Source organism: Ovis canadensis, chromosome 9, assembly GCF_042477335.2.
Source record: "Ovis canadensis isolate MfBH-ARS-UI-01 breed Bighorn chromosome 9, ARS-UI_OviCan_v2, whole genome shotgun sequence".
Classification (NCBI taxonomy): domain Eukaryota; kingdom Metazoa; phylum Chordata; class Mammalia; order Artiodactyla; family Bovidae; genus Ovis; species Ovis canadensis.
The window spans coordinates 24,056,135-24,073,685 of NC_091253.1; the positions used below are offsets into that span (position 1 = coordinate 24,056,135).

The following is a 17,551-nucleotide window of genomic DNA, read 5'->3' on the forward strand; positions in this document are numbered from 1 at the left end:
GGGCGGGCCTCGGCTTCCCGGCGGGCTGCGCGGCGACCGGCGGTTGTCGGCGGGGCAGTCCGGCGGGCAGGGGAGGCGTCTCCGACTGCGGCATAGGCGGCGGGCGAGCGGACGGACCGGGTCAAGTGGGCCAGGCGGGATGCCGGGCCGCCGCCGTGTCCTGAGAGTCTGAGCCCCGGCCGGGCCGCGCCCCCAACCCAGGCCGCCGCGGTCCGAGCGTTCCGAGCGCGGGCCCGGCCCAGCGCGCCGCCACCGCCGCCGCCGCCCCGGGCCGCCCCCTGCCTCTCCCCCGGTCCGGCGCTCATGCGGGCCGAGCCCCGCCCCCCGCCCGCCGACGGATCCCGCGCCCGCCCGCACCATGCTCAAGTGCATCCCGCTCTGGCGCTGCAACCGGCACGTGGAGTCGGTGGACAAGCGGCACTGCTCGCTGCAGGCCGTGCCAGAGGAGATCTATCGGTACAGCCGCAGCCTGGAGGAACTGCTCCTCGACGCCAACCAGCTGCGCGAGCTGCCCAAGGTGAGTGGCCGCCGGCCCAGCCCTCGTTCCAGGTCGGCAGGGTCAGTATGGATGCGACCGTTCGCTCCTCCGAGCCCTCAGCCGGCCCTGGCCTGCGCGGGACACCGCAGCGCCCAGCCGGCCCTGCTGGTTCTTACTGGCCAGAGCCCTACCCTGGCCAGCCCCACCCTCCTCACCCACCGCCGGCGCTGGCACCAGGTGGCATCGGTCATCAGGTACCTGCCTGGGTAGGGGGGGATGGTCACAGCCTAGAGGAGGAGCTACAGATGGAAAGCCGCCGGGGGAGGTGGATGGGCTTGAGGTAGATCGGGGTGGAAGGTTAACCGGCTTGGCTGATGGATACAAACTTGCTGGACTACTCTGGAGGGGGAGCCCAGCCTCTGTCCTGACTGCTCTCTTCCTATAGGGTGCTGGGGCGGGGTCAGAGGGAGCCTTCTTATGGTGTCTGTCCCTGACCAGCCTGTGTTCCACCTACCTCTCACTGCCTTGTTTCTTCCCGTCAGCTTGCTTTCCTTCTAAGGCCACTTGGGAGAGAAGGTTAAAGGAAGCAGGTCACAAAAGGATTTCCTTTTTGGAGATGGGGTGCCAAGTGGCCCAATGCCTAGGGGCTGCATGCCACAGAGGGTGTGGCTTCATTCCAGAACTTGGACCAGGGCTCCTTACGCAGATCTGTGGCCCCTGCTGTTTTCGCTACTTTTTTTTGGTAGTTTCCAAATTCTTGTCCGTGTCTCAGGCTGGGCTGGTTGCTGGGGTACAGTCACAGAAACTACTGCAGGCTTTGGAGGGCCCACCGGCTGGGTGGGTCGAAGAGGTGATTCAGATGGTAGGTAGAGCCCTGAGGGAACACAAAGGGCAGGGAACAGAGACTCGTCAGGTCAGAGAAAGGAAGTGATTTCTCAGTTAAGACTAAGACTTGAGTGTGTAAGGTAGGTCAGCTGGCGATGTTGCATGTGGGGGGTGGTGGGTGGGGAGGTGTGTCTCTGAGGTAACACAAAAGGACCAGGTGTCAAAAGTCAAGGAGTCAGAAGCTTGAGAAGCTGTGTATGTTTTTATCTTGTTGCTTTTCTTACTGCAGACCAGGGTGATGGGACAGGACCCAGGGTTCCTGTGTGGCCTGGAGCAGGGAGGGGCCCTCGCTACAGGGCCTGTCACTCTGACCCTACCCCCTGTCTACAGCCCTTCTTTAGGTTACTGAACCTGCGCAAGCTGGGCCTGAGTGACAACGAGATCCAGCGCTTGCCTCCGGAGGTGGCCAACTTCATGCAGCTGGTGGAGCTGGATGTGTCCCGGAATGGTGTGGAGCTGGGGCAGGCGTGGGGTGGCATCTGAGGGTGGCAGGAAAAGCTTTGAGCTCCTGGAGGCTGTGGGCATCTTTCCATGGTGACCCCTTTCTCCTCGCAGACATCCCTGAGATCCCTGAGAGCATCAAGTTCTGCAAAGCTCTGGAGATTGCTGACTTCAGTGGGAACCCCTTGTCTAGGTGGGTGGTAGCCATACCAGGGCTGGGCATGGGCCGTGGGGGTTCTGCAGCCCTGGCCTGGGCATCTGAGGACCCTCTTCTCTCCTTAGGCTCCCTGAAGGTTTCACTCAGCTACGCAGTCTGGCTCACCTGGCGCTGAATGATGTGTCCCTGCAGGCGCTGCCTGGGGACGTGGGCAAGTGAGTGCCTTCCTGCGGGGCGGGGGGCTCAGCCGAGCCCTGTCCCTGCACTACTCCCCACCATCCTGCCTCCTCTCACACTCTGTCCTGGTCTCGTTCAGCCTCGCCAACCTGGTGACCCTGGAGCTCCGGGAGAATCTGCTCAAGTCCTTGCCTGCGTGAGTGAGCTCGCCCCTGCCGGCAGCTAGCCCCAGGGACCGTGGGCCATTTGGCCACAACAGACCTTACTCTGTTTCCTCTGCAGGTCCCTGTCTTTCCTGGTCAAGCTGGAACAGCTGGATTTGGGAGGCAACGATCTGGAAGTGCTGGTGTGGAGAGGGTGGGGCTGTCATGGGTGGGGCGGGGCCAGGCAGGGCAAGGGAGCCTTGGCCATCACCCTGTCCTGCCTCTTCTTGCAGCCTGACACCTTGGGAGCCCTGCCCAACCTGCGGGAGCTGTGGCTGGACCGGAACCAGCTATCGGCCCTGCCCCCGGTGAGTGAGGGTGTGGCTGCCACCCCACGTTGGTCCTGTCCCTCCCCCTGACCCTCTGCACCCGCCCCCAGGAGCTTGGGAATCTGCGGCGCCTGGTGTGCCTGGATGTGTCAGAGAACCGGCTGGAGGAGCTGCCTGCAGAGCTTGGGGGGCTGGTGCTGCTCACTGACCTGCTGCTCTCACAGAACCTGCTGCAGCGGCTTCCAGACGGCATTGGTCAGTGCTGGGAGGGGCGTGGCTAGTGTGAACCTAGGCCGAGCGGGGTCCTGGGGCGAGGAGCCCTGGCTCTGCTGGGTTCTGGGACCCGTCCCTGCGGAGGGGAGGCATTGGGCCACAGTGGCACGACTCGTACTAGCACCTGAGGAGCTGAGGCAGTGCGCGGTGGCGAGTGCTGGTGGTGAGCTCGTGAGGGCACGAGGGCCCGGGGATCCAGGAGCCGCTGGGCTTGCTCCGGTTGGCAGCAGGGTGGGGCAGTGAGCGTGCGTCTGGAGGGAGGCTGAGGTCTCAGCAGTCTCACAGTGCAGAAGCAGGAATCTTTGAGCCAGCGCAGGCTGCTGCAGTCTCGTGAGTGTCCAAGGCTCCCGGCCCCACTGAGCCTGTTGCTGCATCTTCCCAACGCCAGGTCAGCTGAAGCAGTTGTCCATCTTGAAGGTCGACCAGAATCGCCTGTGCGAGGTGACAGAAGCCATCGGGGACTGTGAGAACCTGTCGGAGCTGATCCTCACTGAGAACCTGCTGACGGTGGGGCCGGTTTCAGAGTTAGTGTGGGAGGCAGGGAGACTGGGGGAGCACCTGGAGACGTGCAGAGTGGTAGGAGCCAGACATCTGCTTCGTTGGGGCCAGAGCAAGGGCAGAGACTGCACCCTCGGGCTCCTGCTGGTCTCTGACCCTCACTCCTCCCGGCCAGGCCCTGCCCCACTCCTTGGGGAAACTGACCAAGCTGACCAACCTCAACGTGGACCGCAACCACCTAGAGGCACTGCCGCCTGAGATTGGGGGCTGTGTGGCACTCAGCGTCCTCTCTTTGAGGGACAACCGCCTGGCCGTCCTGCCGCCAGAACTCGCCCACACGGCTGAGCTACACGTGCTGGATGTGGCGGGCAACCGGTGAGTGCCGCCCCCATCCCGCGGCGCTGGGCCTGACTCTCCATAAGCTGACTGCGCCCCCACCCCCAGCCTGCAGAGTCTGCCCTTCGCACTCACACACCTCAACCTGAAGGCCTTGTGGCTAGCGGAGAACCAGGCGCAGCCCATGCTTCGGTTCCAGACTGAGGATGACACCCAGACGGGCGAGAAGGTGCTCACCTGCTACCTGCTGCCACAGCAGCCCCTGCCCAGCCTCGGTAGGTCACTGGGGGCGGGGCCTGGGGCGAGGCGGGGCCTGGGGCGGGGTGGGGTTCCCCCTGACACGCGCTTCCACAGAGGACCCTGGGCTGCAGAGCAGCCCTTCGGAAAGCTGGGGAGATGCCCCGCTCAGCCGTGTCAGCGTCATCCAGTTCCTGGAGGCCCCCGTGGGCGACGACGACCCAGAGGAAGCCGCTGCTGAGAAACGGGTATGGCGGGGTGGGGTCCCCGGGGGCTCCCGCCTCCCCACCCCCGCCTGACCCCTGCCCCACCTGCCCCTCACCCCTGTGCCCACTGCAGGGCCTGCAGCGTCGGGCTACGCCACACCCCAGCGAGCTCAAGGTGATGAAGAGGGGTGTGGAGCGCCGGAGCGAAGCCACCTCCTGCAGGCCTGACCCTGTGCCACCCTCGCTCTCTGAGGAGGTGCTTATGGGGACCAGCAGGCCACGGGAGGGACAGCCACCTGACTTACAGGCCTTCCCGTGGGAGCCCCAGGCTGGGTGCGGGGCTTCTGGCCAGCGTGGGCATGGGGAACCCACCAGGAGAGGAGCCAGGCTGTGGTGCTGGTTGGGAAGCTCAGGGCCAAGTGCACGCGCCTTGTGCAGAGTAGGCTGCCTCCACCCAGGGCCACTGGGCAGACACAAGAGCCATGTGGCGTGGACGTGGGGCAGCTGCCCGTGAGGAGCCAGGAGGGGCTGGAGCAGTGGGCCTATGGGCTGGCACGTCTCAAGGGCACCCACACTGTCAGCTTCCATGAAGGGGGCTGTTCAGAGTCAGGCAGGCCCAGCTCCGCTAGCTCAGGACCCCTGGGTACAGCATGGTGCCTGGTGCCTGGGGCAGGACCTATGTCTGCAGTACACAGCCACCCACGGGAAGCTGCCCTCGCTGATCCGCGAAGCATGCTCATGCTGGTTGGGGCGCCTGCCCGTCCTCGAGCTGGCATTTGCTCGGGGACTTATCAGCCCCTGCCCTTGTGATTTTTTTGGAATAAGCCTTGAGGGTTCAAACCACAGAAGGGTGGCTTTGTGTATCCACAGCTGTTGAAGCTGGAAGTGTGGCTTCCCTAGGGGTGGGACGGCAGGCACCCCAGAGGATGAGCACAGACTTCCTGCAGGATGGGGGCAGCTAGGAGGGGAAGCTCCCGAGGCTCTGTGGTCAGGCAGCAGGGAGGCCTGGGGTGCATCCTGCAATGTGGGATCCTCCAGGGGTAGCCCAACCCACTGCCTTCCCCTGCCACAGGAGAAGAGGCTGAGCACTGAGTCTGGCCTGAGTGCAGACTCACACCTGTCTGCCGGCACAGCCTCCCAGGGCGAGCCTGAGGGCCCGCTGGCCGAGGAGGAGGGGCTGAGCCAGCAGGAACCCGTGCCAGCCACCCAGGAGGAGGTCATGGAGGAGACCTACGAGGAGGTGAGACTGGCCTTGGGGGCCGCTTCCTCAGGGGCGGGCCTGCCGGCTCCCACCCCGCCTCCTTTCCAAGCACGCGTGCAGGCAGCACCAGTCGGCGCTCTCAGGTGGGCCCCCAGGTGCACACTTCCCTGTGAGGCGCCCAGCAGGAGTCAGGCGGCCCCAGGCCGGGCGAGGGCGGGGGGAGGAGGGTCTTCACTTCAAGGCCGGCTTGGACTGGGCCTTGCCCACCCACGCTACCACACGTTCTCCTCTGGAACATTCCCAGACACCAGGGCCTTCCTCACAGTCCTGCTGGGGCCCCGCCTCAGGCTGCTGAGAGCACGGTGGGCAGAGCCTCCCAGCCCCCGAGCCCGCTCTTCCCCCTGACTGCTCCGTGCCCCTCGCTGGCTCATTACTTGTCCCTGTTCTTTGAGCAGCAGGCCCTCTCAGCGCCTGTCTGCTGCCTTGGGCCCTGCGCTTGGGGGTGGGCCAGCCTAGTCCTCATGCTCAGCTCTCACAGCCCACTGTGCGCTTCGCGGAGGACACGCTGCTCCTGCCCAGGGAGGACGGCGAGAGCGAGGAGGGCCAGCCAGAGGCGCCCTGGCCCCTGCCAGGGGGCAGACAAAGGCTCATCCGCAAGGACACACCCCACTACAAGAAGCACTTCAAGATCTCCAAGCTGCCCCAGCCCGAGGCCGTGGTGGCTCTCCTGCAGGGGACACCGCCAGACAGTGAGGGCCCAGTGGGGGCTGGGAGCTGGCACAACGGCCCCCATATGTCCTGGGCTCCGCGAGCAGAAGAGGAGGAGGAAGACGACGAGGCTGAGGAGGAAGAGGAGGGGGAGGCGGCGGTGGCAGCAGAGGAGGAGAAGGCAGTGGCCTCTGCACCCTCTGTCAAGGTGGGTCTGGCCCCACACGCCAGCCTGAACCCAACTAGCCGGGCCCCCTGGTCCACACTGGCGTGGGTCCCAGGCGACTCTTGAGGCAACTGGCATGGGAGATGCCTGTCCCCAGCTCCCCACTCTCCTCTGCAGGCTGGGTGCTGACTCAGTTGCAAGCTCCGTGCTGGCCCTGTAGCCCCGTCCCAAGCCCCTGGCAGTTCCCGCCTCTGCCCAGGCCCCTCTGCCTGCCCTAGCCTCTGGAGGGCTGGCTCTCACAGGCCCCTGTCTTCATGGGATGCCCCGCCCCACAGCAGCCCCATGTCTGACGTGTCTGTGGTTCTGTGCTGAGCGCAGACAGCCTGGTGCCATGGCGGCTGGGTGGGTCTGGACAGTTAGAGCTGGCACAGCCAGGCGTAGGCCCACCTGGCACCGGCCCAGCCTGCCCACTTGGCAGGTCGGCAGCAGCAGCCAGGCCTCCTGACCTGAGGGGACCCCCTGCCTGGGGGCAGTACCAGACCCAGGCGGGAAGGGCCAGGCGCTCAGGCTGTGGGAGCTTGATGTGGTCTTCTCTCTCTTTCTTGCTCATGGCGGGGCTGGGCAAGGAGGTGGCGGGGCCGGGCGGCAGCTGACCTGCATGTCCTTGCTGGTCCTGTCCTAACAGGGGGTGTCGTTTGACCAGGCCAATAACCTGCTGATAGAGCCCGCTCGCATTGAGGAGGAAGAGGTCTGTACTCGCTTGCTGCTGTGCTCTTGCCCCGGGCTTCGCGGGCCTTGCTCTCGGGCTGCGGGTTCTCCATCTCCTTCCCGCTGCTGCTCAGGCCTCCTCCCCAAACTCAGAGCCAGGGTCTGGGGTGCCCGCTAGACCCACAGGCACCGGCCTCCAGGCAGGGGTGGCCGATCTTGGAGGAGGTGCAGGGTGTGCCCCCCTCCTCCGACGCTCCAGCCCTGGAAGGCCCCCGTCACCCACAGGAGAGCACTCCCTCTGCCTGCGCTCCCTGGAGCCTGGCAGCCCCCACCTCGTCAGCTCCTCTGTGGGCCAAGCCGGCCCTGGGAGAGGCGGCTGGTGGCCGGAGGGGACCAGGCCCTGGCCCCTCAGCCCTCCCTGGACACAGCGTGTCTGTTCTGTTTCCAGCTGACGCTCACCATCGTGCGGCAGACGGGGGGCCTGGGCATCAGCATTGCGGGTGGCAAGGGCTCCACGCCCTACAAGGGAGATGACGAGGTGAGGAGCCACCCCACCCTGTGCTGCCCGTGGGCCCTGCCCCGGCAGCACACGAGGTCCTGGAGGCCGGGGTTGGGGGCAGCGTCGTAGAGGACGGTCAGGGCCGCCGGTCTGCCCGCCGTCTCTTTCAGCCTCACCTCCCTTTCACCGGCGCCTCTTGTGCTGTGTGTGGGTCAGACTTCCCGGGACTGACCTATACCCTCACTCCCTGATGCCTGGGACCCCACAGCAGCCCACACCCAGGCTGTCTGACCACTGCAGGCCCACTTCTGCCTTTCCTGCACCCTGGGGTGTCTTTGCAGCCCTGACTGGGGGGCTTCTGGGCCTTGCACAGCTGCTGAGGGCCTCTCTCTGGAAGGGCATCCGCCGACGTTCTTGGATTGTCTCTGTCTGTCCTGCAGGGCATTTTCATCTCCCGGGTGTCTGAGGAGGGCCCTGCGGCTCGGGCTGGGGTCCGAGTAGGCGACAAGCTCCTCGAGGTGAGCCCCCCGGCCACCGTGTGAAGTGCACACCCTTGGGACCTCTCAGTCCCACTTTTGGTGCTGGGCTGCCTCCCCTCCAGAAAGGGGGTGCCCATTTCCTCCTGAGAGCCCCAAGCATGAGACCCTTGTGAGGCATGGAGCTCATAAGCTAGAGCTCCGTGTAGACCGGAGGTCAGTCCGAGACAGAAACCCGCATCTGGGCAGGGAGCATTGGAGCCCACGTGCCTGTCAGGGAGTCAGGGCAGTCTGCTCTGGAGGATGGGGGCAGGAGGAAGTGACCCTGCACTCACTTGACGGAGGGGCTGCTGTGTCCCAGCAGCTCAGAGAGCGCGGGGCAGGACCAGAGGCGTAGAACCCCTGGGCATCCTCCCCAGGACTGCTCAGATAAGGAGCAGGTGTGCGGGGCAGGGGCGCCAGGACTGGGTGCTGTGACCTAGCAGGGGAGTCTCCTGCTTCCTCGACAGTGGGCCTCCTAGCCCTGTGTTGCCCAGATAGGTAGCCGGTACCCACAGGGAGGGGGGCAGCAGCCCCTGGCATGCTGTGGCTTGTGCCCGCTCAGCCAGCCCGCCTGCAGAGGGCAGGCTGACAAGTGCCGTGTGGCAGGTGAACGGCGTGGCCCTGCAGGAAGCGGAGCACCAGCAGGCCGTGGAGGCGCTGCGCGGGGCGGGTACCACCGTGCACATGCGGCTGTGGCGGGAGCGCATGGTGGAGCCTGAGAACGCGGTCACAGTCACAGCCCTGCGGCCCGAGGATGACTACAGCCCGCGGGAGCGGCGCGGGGGCGGCCTGCGCCTGCCCCTGCTCCTGCCCGAGCCCCCCGGGCCACCCCGCCAGCGCCACGTGGCCTGTCTCGTGCGCAGTGAAAAGGGGCTGGGTTTCAGCATTGCAGGTGGGAAAGGCTCCACACCCTACCGGGCCGGTGACGGGGTAAGGCTGGGGCCAGGGCCAGGGCAGGGTGGGGGGCAGGCCTGGCCAGCCTGCGGACACCCACTCGTCATCCCCCCTTCAGGGCATCTTCATCTCCCGCATCGCTGAGGGGGGCGCTGCCCACCGGGCAGGCACCCTGCAGGTCGGCGACCGAGTCCTTTCCGTGAGTACGGCGGTAGGCCTGCCCAGCACCCATGAACCCCTCTTCCTGGCGCTGTCTGATGGGCTGCACTCTTGCAGATCAACGGGGTGGACATGACTGAGGCCAGGCACGACCACGCCGTCTCCCTGCTGACCGCCGCCTCGCCCACCATCGCCCTGCTGCTGGAGCGGGAGGCTGGGGGGCCCCTCGCCCCGAGCCCTCCCCCCCACTCCCCCTTGCCCCCTACTGCTGCCCCTGCCACCCCAGGGGAGCCCGGGCCTCTGAGGCTGCCCTCTGGTCTGCTGGCCGCTGCCCTGGAGGGGCCGTACCCAGTGGAGGTGAGACCGCAGCCCTGGCCCTGCCCACCAGCCAGCCCCCTTCTCCACAGCCGCACAGCTCTAGGTGTGGCTGTCGGCCCCGCTGGAGGGAGAACAGGGCCTCGGCCCTGTCCTTGCAGGCTCCAGGACACGGTGTCGTTCCGTAGGGGCTCCCTCCCCCTGCAGTCTTCTCTGCACCGTCACGCGGCCTCCCTGTGGTGGGGCTCCCGGGTCTCACACATCCACTGCGCTTGGGAAGCCTTCCTTTAATGTTTGGCTTGTTCCAGCCACCCTTCTTGTTCCTCCATGTTCCCAGGAGATCTGTCTGCCCAGAGCAGGGGGCCCCTTGGGGCTCAGCATCGTTGGGGGCTCCGACCACTCCAGCCACCCGTTCGGTGTCCAGGAGCCCGGCGTGTTCATCTCCAAGGTAGAGCAGGCCCCGTGGGCGTCTTGGGGTGCAGGGGGGCCCAGCCCCCTGCCCATGGCGCCCGGCCCTCCCCCCACAGGTGCTCCCCCGGGGCCTGGCTGCACGCAGTGGCCTGCGGGTCGGGGACCGCATCCTGGCAGTGAACGGGCAGGACGTGCGGGAGGCCACGCACCAGGAAGCAGTCAGCGCCCTGCTCCGGCCCTGCCTGGAGCTGGTGCTGCTCGTGCGGAGGGACCCACCGCCCCCGGGCATGCGGGAGCTCTGCATCCAGAAGGCCCCTGGGGAGAGGCTGGGCATCAGCATCCGTGGGGGCGCCAAGGGCCATGCCGGGAACCCCTGCGACCCCACCGATGAGGGGATCTTCATCTCCAAGGTGAGCTCCCCCTCGCCCGCCTGCCCCGTGGGCTTCTCAGGCGGGGAGGGGCCCAGGTCCTGGGCTGGTCCTGAGCGCGGTGGTCTCCCTGCAGGTGAGCCCCTCGGGAGCAGCTGGGCGAGACGGCCGGCTGCGGGTTGGACTGCGGCTGCTGGAGGTGAACCAGCAGAGCCTGCTGGGTCTGACGCACGGAGAGGCCGTGCAGCTGCTGCGCAGCGTGGGTGACACCCTGACCGTGCTGGTCTGCGACGGCTTCGACACCAGTGCTGCCACCCCCGAGGTCAGTGCCCGCCCGGCCGGCGCTTGGCCACAGGAACTGCGTCCCGCCCCCATTGTGGCCGGGAGGGTCCTGGTGCACCAGGGCCAGGACGTGCTTGGCCGTTGCGAGTCAGACCTGGGGGAGCCATGTGGTGCCGGTGCCAGGCCCTTGTTTCGGCCCCACTCATGGCCCTGGTGGGACAGAGCATGTGTACAGAAGGCCTGATCGTGTCTTCAAAGAAAAGGTTGAACCAGGCAAGCAGCATTTGTGCCCTGGGGCCGCCAGGCCAGGGCAGGACGGCCCAGAGCGGGACACAGCCCGCCTGCAAACCCTTGGGCCCCGCCACGCTGGCCTGGCACAGGCCTGCTTTCTGGCAGCCCCTTAGTAAGGAGCTCAGGGCCCAGACCCGTGTCCCCACTCAAACGCCTGGGTGGGCCTGTGGGAACCCAGCGGTTCTCTGTTGCAGCCCCTAGAGGAAGTGTCAGCTGCCAGGCACAGGACTGGGCTGCAGAGGCCTGGTGTCCAGCCTGGCCTGTGTCCTGCACCGACCTGGCTGTGCCCTCTTGGGGGCCCCTGCTGTCTTGTGCTGCTGCTGTCCCTGGGCTTTCAGCGTCAGCCCAGGGGGGCCGCTTCTCTTGCAGCAGCCCCCAGCCCCCGCCTCCAGGGGCTCATTCCCCGCAGCAGCTGCCAGCTCCCTGAGGGCCTCCTTGCTGGGGATGGGGCTACAGTGGGTCTCTGGGACGGCAGCCTACCGCCCCTGTCCCTGCACTGCCGAGGCGGGGTCCCCCTCCTTCTGTGTGTCGTCTCCTGAACTGGGAAGGATGGTGCATTTGTCTTTGTTTCTCCTGCCTGGGTGCTGGACTGGGACCCCACACCCTGGGTTCTGGAACCCCCTGTGCTGGTCTCTGTGCCCACATCCCTGTGTGCCTGCAGGAACCCTAACCTGTTGTTTCTGGTGAAGGACCTTGCTCAGGTTTTCCAGAGAGGGCCGTGTCTTCTGCTTTCTCATTTAAAGTATGACCGTACATGTTTCGGTCAGCACGTGTACTTATTTTTAAGGTTTCAGTACAAAGAGAGTAAATACATTCCAGGGCGAAGAGCAGAGCGGGTGTCTCCCCAGCGTTACAGAGGCTTCGCCGGGCTCTTCTGACTGTCTGGCCGTTTCTCCCTGGGTTGCTTTGTCTGTGCTGTGTTTCCAACCAGAGTGCTCAGAGCCTGTCTTGATGCTTTTGGGGGCTTTTCTGCAGGACAGCACCCTGGAAGAAGGGGTGTTGGGCCTGAGGCCGCAGGCTTGCCCCGTCTCCCACCCCCGCCCAGCCTCAGGCTTGTCTCCTTGGACCTGGCCTCCTTTGACGTGTGACTCACTTAACTCGCAGTTCGTCTTTTGCGTTGTAAGCTTCTGTCTTTTTGCGTAGGGCATGAGTGGGCTTTGTCTTTCGCTCCTTCACAATGGCTTCTCTGGGATTATAGAAACATGGAGACTGAGTGACGTTGTCTAACCTTCCTCATAATGTCTGGATTTGGATTTGGATGATAAAAACCCTCTCTGGGGCAAGATTGGGTCAAAGCTATTTTTTAGAAAACAGAGCACTACAATCTACTGGAATTGCTTCTCAAGCAAGTGGATCTTCCATGCCAGTGGAATGCACTGGACCGTCCGTCACTCTCCCAGCGATCGGGGGAGATCTGACTTCCCTCGTAGGCTGGATCTGCATCCCCTGGCCCCGGGAGCCGGCCGTGTTCTTGAGCCAGTGCTGCTGGCCTCTGTGTGGCCACTTTAGAGTATGTTTCAGGAGACCTAACTGGTGAAGTCACCCACTGTTTTTCTCCTTTCGACAGTTTTGGTCTATTTTCGTGTGTTTTCTCTTCCAAATGGACCTGCCAGTTCTGTAAGTTGGTTGGGAGCTCGGGGTTAACTTTGAGCTCTGCGACTGTGTGAGTAATGTTTCTCCAGGCACATTCCTAGGTTGCTCTTGCTTCCTTGTTGATTCTCATCAGTGACTTTGTTGCATCTCCAGGAGGAAGCCGTGAGGCCCAGGTGGTGGCTGCAGGTCCCCTTTTCCTGGGAGGTCAGGCTCCTCCGTCCCCCCTGGAACCTGGTGATGGTAGACAGTGACCTTGCCTTGTGCCGACTTGGAGGCGGTAGTTTATATAACATTCTTTTAAACTTGGACGGCTGTTTCCATTTATAACCTGTAAGAATTTTCTCTGAAATGAGTGCTGAGTTTTCTGGAGTCCTTTCATTGATGGCTGTTACAGCCCTGTGCAAGTACTGTGAGGTGCAGCCCACAGGTTTCCTCCAGCTAGCTCGGTGCTTGAAAGAAAAAGGGGCGACATGTATCCCTCAGGACGCCAGTCATCCACCCGGCCCCATTTCTGTTAACCTCAGCCCACCTGCTGCTTCTGTGGTGACCCCTTCAACTCCTGTAGGAATCAGGGTTCACAGCTATCTCTCCAAACTTTGGGTTCTGCAAGCGCGTCTTCACATGAGCTGTGCCCTGGCGTCCTCCCCAACCTCTGCACGGCAGGCGGCGGGCTGGCATCAGGACCTGCCTGTCCTTGCTGTGCTGGCCGCTGACCCAGGGCCCCGCACAGGCGGGCAGGCCTGGTGGCTAGCTGGTGGCAGTGCTGCAGGGGCTACTGTGCACTTCGAAGAGCTTGCTGACTGGTGCTTAGCATGTTTGGGGCAAGGTCCAGAACATTCTCTCTCCTCCCTCCATTTCTGTGGTCACATCACCGTCTTGATCTGGTTTCTGCCGTCTCTTCCTCCCCATCACACTTACCAAAGTTTTGTGTATTTTAGCAGCCTTCTCAGAAAAACCACCTTTTGGATTTTGATCAAGACTGCCTTTCTTTTCCATGTTTCCTTGATTACTGATCGAAGGAAGACTGCCTCAGTTACTCCTTGCTCATCTAGTGTTTTCAGTCCTTCTAATGACCCTTCTGTGAAGAAGAAACTTTATCAGCTACTTTTTATCCTAAAATAAGATTTTGCACAGGAGATGTGTGCTAAACACTCTGATTCTTTCCTTTCATTGGTTGATTTTTAAATAACAAGTGGCTGCCCTGGAAGCCCCCATGGTGACTGCTTTTTGGTCTTTGTGGTCCTCGTGAGGCAGGGTGCCCGCGTGGGCACCGCGGTGACAAGCCGGTGACACGCCAGCCTGATGGTGCACCCAGGCATCCCTGTGTCTCCTGCCTCAGCCCTGGCGTGGGGCTCAGACCATCACTGGCTGGTCCTTGTGGCCTTGCTCCTGGGCCTCTGCAGCATACGGGTCCTCGGGAGGCAGGTTTCTAGGGGGAAAAAAATCCGTGAGGTTGTTACGTTCAACCAGTGCTTAAGGACAGGAGGCTTTGATTCTTTTGACTTTATCTTTGTTTCTTTTTCTCATCTTAAAAGTCATTTTATTAAATTAAGTGATATTATAATTATTGATTTCAAAAAGCCATATCAGTGTTATTACTAGTATTTATTAATAGCATTTTAACATTTCTTTATGTCCTTAGGATTTACCCACTTAGGAGGTACAGTCAAAACACTATGTCACGTCACTGGGAAACGATTCTCCGTATTGTCCTCCTGCCAGCTTGTCATACAGTCAGGCTTATTTTTGTCTGAGTTTTATTTTCGGCTGCGCTGGTCTTGTTGCTGCACACTGACTTTTCACTGAGGTGGCGTCTCGTGTCGGGAAGCACAGACCCTAGACCCCGTGCTCAGCAGTTGGTGCTGCTCTGCGGCATGTGGGATCTTCCTGGAGCAGGGATCGAGCCTGTGTTCCCTGCATTGGCAGGTGAATTCTTAACCACTGGGCCACCGGGGAAGCCCAGAACTCGTTTTCAGTTCTTAAAGATGACTTTAAAAGCGGAGTTTCCTGGGAGTTCCCCAGCGGTCCGGAGGGTAGGACACGGCGCACTCCCTGCCGCGTCACCAGGTCAGCCTCCAGTTGGGGAGCGAAGACCCTGCGGTCGGGAGGACAAACCTCTGCTCATGCTAAACCTTTGCGAGCTGTGAACACAGCCCTCCAGGAGTCTGAATCCCCTCTCGGTGGCCCCCAGGCCAGCATCTGCATTAGTGCGGTTTCTCCTGCTGTTATTTCTGTTTTGAAAGATAGAAGTAAGTAGATAAAGTAGTGACAGTTTTAGAGTTGAAAAGTGTCAAGAACAGTAGACAGGACCTCTCACTCAAAGGCCTTGCATGCCTCCCACCAACGGTCCAAGGCGACCTTTAGAGCCACAAGGCATGTGGGCATCTGGTTGTTTCCCAGCCTGACCTGGAACTTCAGGTGAGCACAGGCCATCATGGCATGGATGGTGCTCGCTGGGGGTCTGTCCAGTGCCTCCTCAGGACGAGCTGCAGTGGCTGCATTTTGGCAGGGTTATCACAGAGCTGACACTGTCTTGGAGGGCCTCCCACCAGACCCACGGGTGGTGCCTGCATGGGGGCGTCTCTGGGTCACCCCACCAGGTGATGCTTTCCCCCAGAAACTAACAGGTGCTGTGTGGGTGCTTGGGGAGTGCAGCAGCCCGCTCCTCCTCGAGCTCCTCATCAGCCCCAGGGCAGTCGTGTGCCCTCCCCACTGCTCCTTCCACAGGCGCTGACTTCCTTAGCACAGATTTTCCGTTTTATCTCGTGGTGAGAGTTGTCACTGCTGCTGTTGATATCTGGTGCTCCAGCCATCCAGACGGAGCTGACAAGAGGGCTTCTGGCTGGCCCGGGGCCCTGTTCACATCACCCGCCTCCCTCAGGCAGCCTCCTTTCTAGCACAGCAGAAAGTCTGGGGTCACCTCACACTTTGCCATACCTTCTTTCTCCAAGGAGCACTGGTTCCCTTAGTGGACAGGGCTATTGAGGAGCCGGGATATGGGCGCCAGGCGTGTTCCTGGCTGTCAGGGTCTCAGGACCGCTCGGGGGCTGGGCTGTGCCTGTGAGCAGGCACCTTTCATGTCCTGACATTCGCTTACGGTGGAGAAGCGCGTGTTCACGTCTGCTGTCGTCATCACTCCGGTCAACACCACAGTCAACTCTTCCTCCTTTAAACGGCCTTTTCTGATGTCAGGAGTCTGTCGGCCTCCTTCCACTGGGACTTTGGCCTCAGTTCCGCTCTGTGCCATGGGCGCTTCACTGTCGCCCCATCACCTTGTCGGTTCTGTGCTCCGGGATGCGTGTCCAGGGCCGACCTCTCTCGCCTGGTGCTCTGCATCGCCGTATCCTCAGGAGCATGGTGTGCAGACGCGACCTGTGGGTGCCCTGGGCACAGAGGCAGTGGTGGCCTGGAGTCCTGAGCAAGCAGAGCCCACCCCAGCGGCTCACCTCCCCCGCAGGTGTCCCCAGGCATCATCGCCAACCCCTTTGCGGCTGGCCTTGGCCGCCGGAACAGCCTGGAAAGCATCTCCTCCATCGACCGGGAGCTGAGCCCCGAGGGCTCCGGCAAGGTCAGAGCCGCCCGCAGCCAGCAGCCCCTGGGCTGGGAGCCTGAGGCCGTCGGCCCCGACCACTGTCTCCTCTGCTCACAGGAGAAGGAGCTGCCCGGACAGATCCCACTGTGGGGCCCGGAGGCCACGGTGAGTGCCCAGGCCCTCCCGCCCCGCATGGCGGGCTCCCCCCCACAGCCCAGCATCCCTGGGCCTGGCTGCCCGCCCCGCACTCTGGCAAGCACGGCCCCGGCAGCCCTGTGTCCACTCTGCCCCCTAGGGTCGGAGCCCAGAGAGCCTGAAGCCAGCCTGCCGAGCCCTGGCCGCCACCCCTGGCGCTGGCAGCATGCAGAGGGTCAGTCCCTGGTTGTCACACCCCTGTTCTGGCCTCTGCCCACTTGTCCATCAGTCCTACCCCTGTCTTCCTTCCCTTCACCTGAGGCCCTGCAGGACAGAGCTCTGCCAGGATCCTGCCCCTGGGGAGAGGGCTGAGGCCCTTAAAGGGCCCTCAAGTGGGACAGGGACTGGCTGGGGTGCCCGAGCTGGAGCGCCACCCCCCTGGCACACGTCTGTCCTGCTCCACCCGAGCCCAGCTGTGATGCACCCACTGCCACCCACCCCCCACCTCTCAGAGGCAGACTCAAGGCAGAGCAGAGGGCTGTGTGGGCCCAGGGGCCACTGCGGGAGCGTGGTGGGAGGAGGGCCAATGCTGCAGTGCGGGCAGGGCCCTGGGCGGAGGCCTGTGGTTCTTACCCCTTCCCTGGAGGGCGGGCTGCCCAGCTCAGCTGCTGCTGGGAGACCCCGCAGAGCTGGTGGGGAGGGCTGTGCCAGCTGGGGGCTGAGTGAGCCTGTAAAGGGGCTTTGTGCTCAGCCCCACGAGGCAAGAGTAGGAAGCCCCCAGGAGGGGAGGGGGCCCAGTGTCCTCTCTCAGAAAAGGGCACAGCTTGGCTGACGGGCCTCTGAGGCTCACAGGGAGGGTGGCCACCCCACCCGGGAGAAGCCCAGCCCAGCCCAGCCCATCCATCTCAGATGTCTCAGGGCTGCTCAGGTCAGGGCGTTGAGGACTAGCCTTTGTGCTACTGAGGCAGGCAACTCCCCACCTCCTCCTCGGGGCCCTCAGCCCTGCCTAACCCTCCCCACACCCGCCTCTCGGCTCTTCCAGGTGCTGCCTGCGGCAAGTGGAGAGATGGCTGAGGCCCCCTGCTCCCCTGGCCACCAGCAGGTGAGTACACATGGTGGGGTGCTGTGTTCAGAGTCCGCTCCTCTGGGGAGGGTGCCAGGGCACACGCCTTCCCCAGCTGCCATCCCACAGGGGTATGGCCTGCAGGCCCCTTCCTGGCCCAGCTGGCTGGTATCACAGGCTGGGGAGCTCCCTGTGGCCTCCTGGGTAGAGGGGAATGGGGGTCAGGGCAGCCTTCCCCAGTGCCTGGAGGTTTTGCCCCCATCTGTCTTCATGTCTGGGAGTTCCCGGGGGCCACTCCACCCTGCCCCGAGCCCCCCACCTGCCTGCAGAGGCTCCTCGGTTCTGCTGCATGGGGAGGGCCAGGCCTGGTGGCAGGGTTGGGGCAGACACTGAAGTGCCAGCTTGGAGCTCAGCGCCCAGCCTCTGCCCCTTCCTAACAGACAGCAGATGGGTGAGTGCTGGCCTCGCTTCCTGGGCACCCAGCTGCCCACCTTGGCGCCATCTCTCTCCCCCCACCCCATCCCTCACACCCCTCACCTGAACCCCTT

The 17,551-nt window shown here is 63.4% G+C and overlaps 1 protein-coding gene across 22 annotated transcripts in view; it reads left to right on the forward strand.

Annotated features, from left to right (window-relative positions):
- Positions 1–17,551, forward strand: part of SCRIB (scribble planar cell polarity protein) — a 19,909-nt gene continuing 2,358 nt past the window's right edge. For 5 of the 22 annotated variants that reach the window (XM_069599538.1, XM_069599547.1, XM_069599544.1 and 2 more), the window contains exons 1-27: positions 42–517; positions 1,694–1,811; positions 1,919–1,997; positions 2,087–2,176; positions 2,278–2,334; positions 2,421–2,484; positions 2,575–2,649; positions 2,721–2,865; positions 3,272–3,390; positions 3,557–3,756; positions 3,826–3,992; positions 4,072–4,202; positions 4,294–4,416; positions 5,233–5,400; positions 5,891–6,277; positions 6,921–6,983; positions 7,392–7,481; positions 7,883–7,960; positions 8,567–8,890; positions 8,973–9,053; positions 9,131–9,370; positions 9,666–9,776; positions 9,856–10,149; positions 10,244–10,429; positions 15,731–15,970; positions 16,101–16,175; positions 16,983–17,042. In XM_069599538.1, coding sequence (XP_069455639.1) covers positions 359–517; positions 1,694–1,811; positions 1,919–1,997; positions 2,087–2,176; positions 2,278–2,334; positions 2,421–2,484; positions 2,575–2,649; positions 2,721–2,865; positions 3,272–3,390; positions 3,557–3,756; positions 3,826–3,992; positions 4,072–4,202; positions 4,294–4,416; positions 5,233–5,400; positions 5,891–6,277; positions 6,921–6,983; positions 7,392–7,481; positions 7,883–7,960; positions 8,567–8,890; positions 8,973–9,053; positions 9,131–9,370; positions 9,666–9,776; positions 9,856–10,149; positions 10,244–10,429; positions 15,731–15,970; positions 16,101–16,175; positions 16,983–17,042 — 3,924 coding nt within the window. In that variant the 5' untranslated portion in view covers positions 42–358. Of the gene's footprint in view, positions 518–1,693; positions 1,812–1,918; positions 1,998–2,086; positions 2,177–2,277; positions 2,335–2,420; positions 2,485–2,574; positions 2,650–2,720; positions 2,866–3,271; positions 3,391–3,556; positions 3,757–3,825; positions 3,993–4,071; positions 4,203–4,293; positions 4,417–5,232; positions 5,401–5,890; positions 6,278–6,920; positions 6,984–7,391; positions 7,482–7,882; positions 7,961–8,566; positions 8,891–8,972; positions 9,054–9,130; positions 9,371–9,665; positions 9,777–9,855; positions 10,150–10,243; positions 10,430–15,730; positions 15,971–16,100; positions 16,176–16,982; positions 17,043–17,551 lie in introns of all 22 variants that reach the window. The other 17 variants (XM_069599543.1, XM_069599560.1, XM_069599554.1 and 14 more) reach the window with 9 other exon arrangements.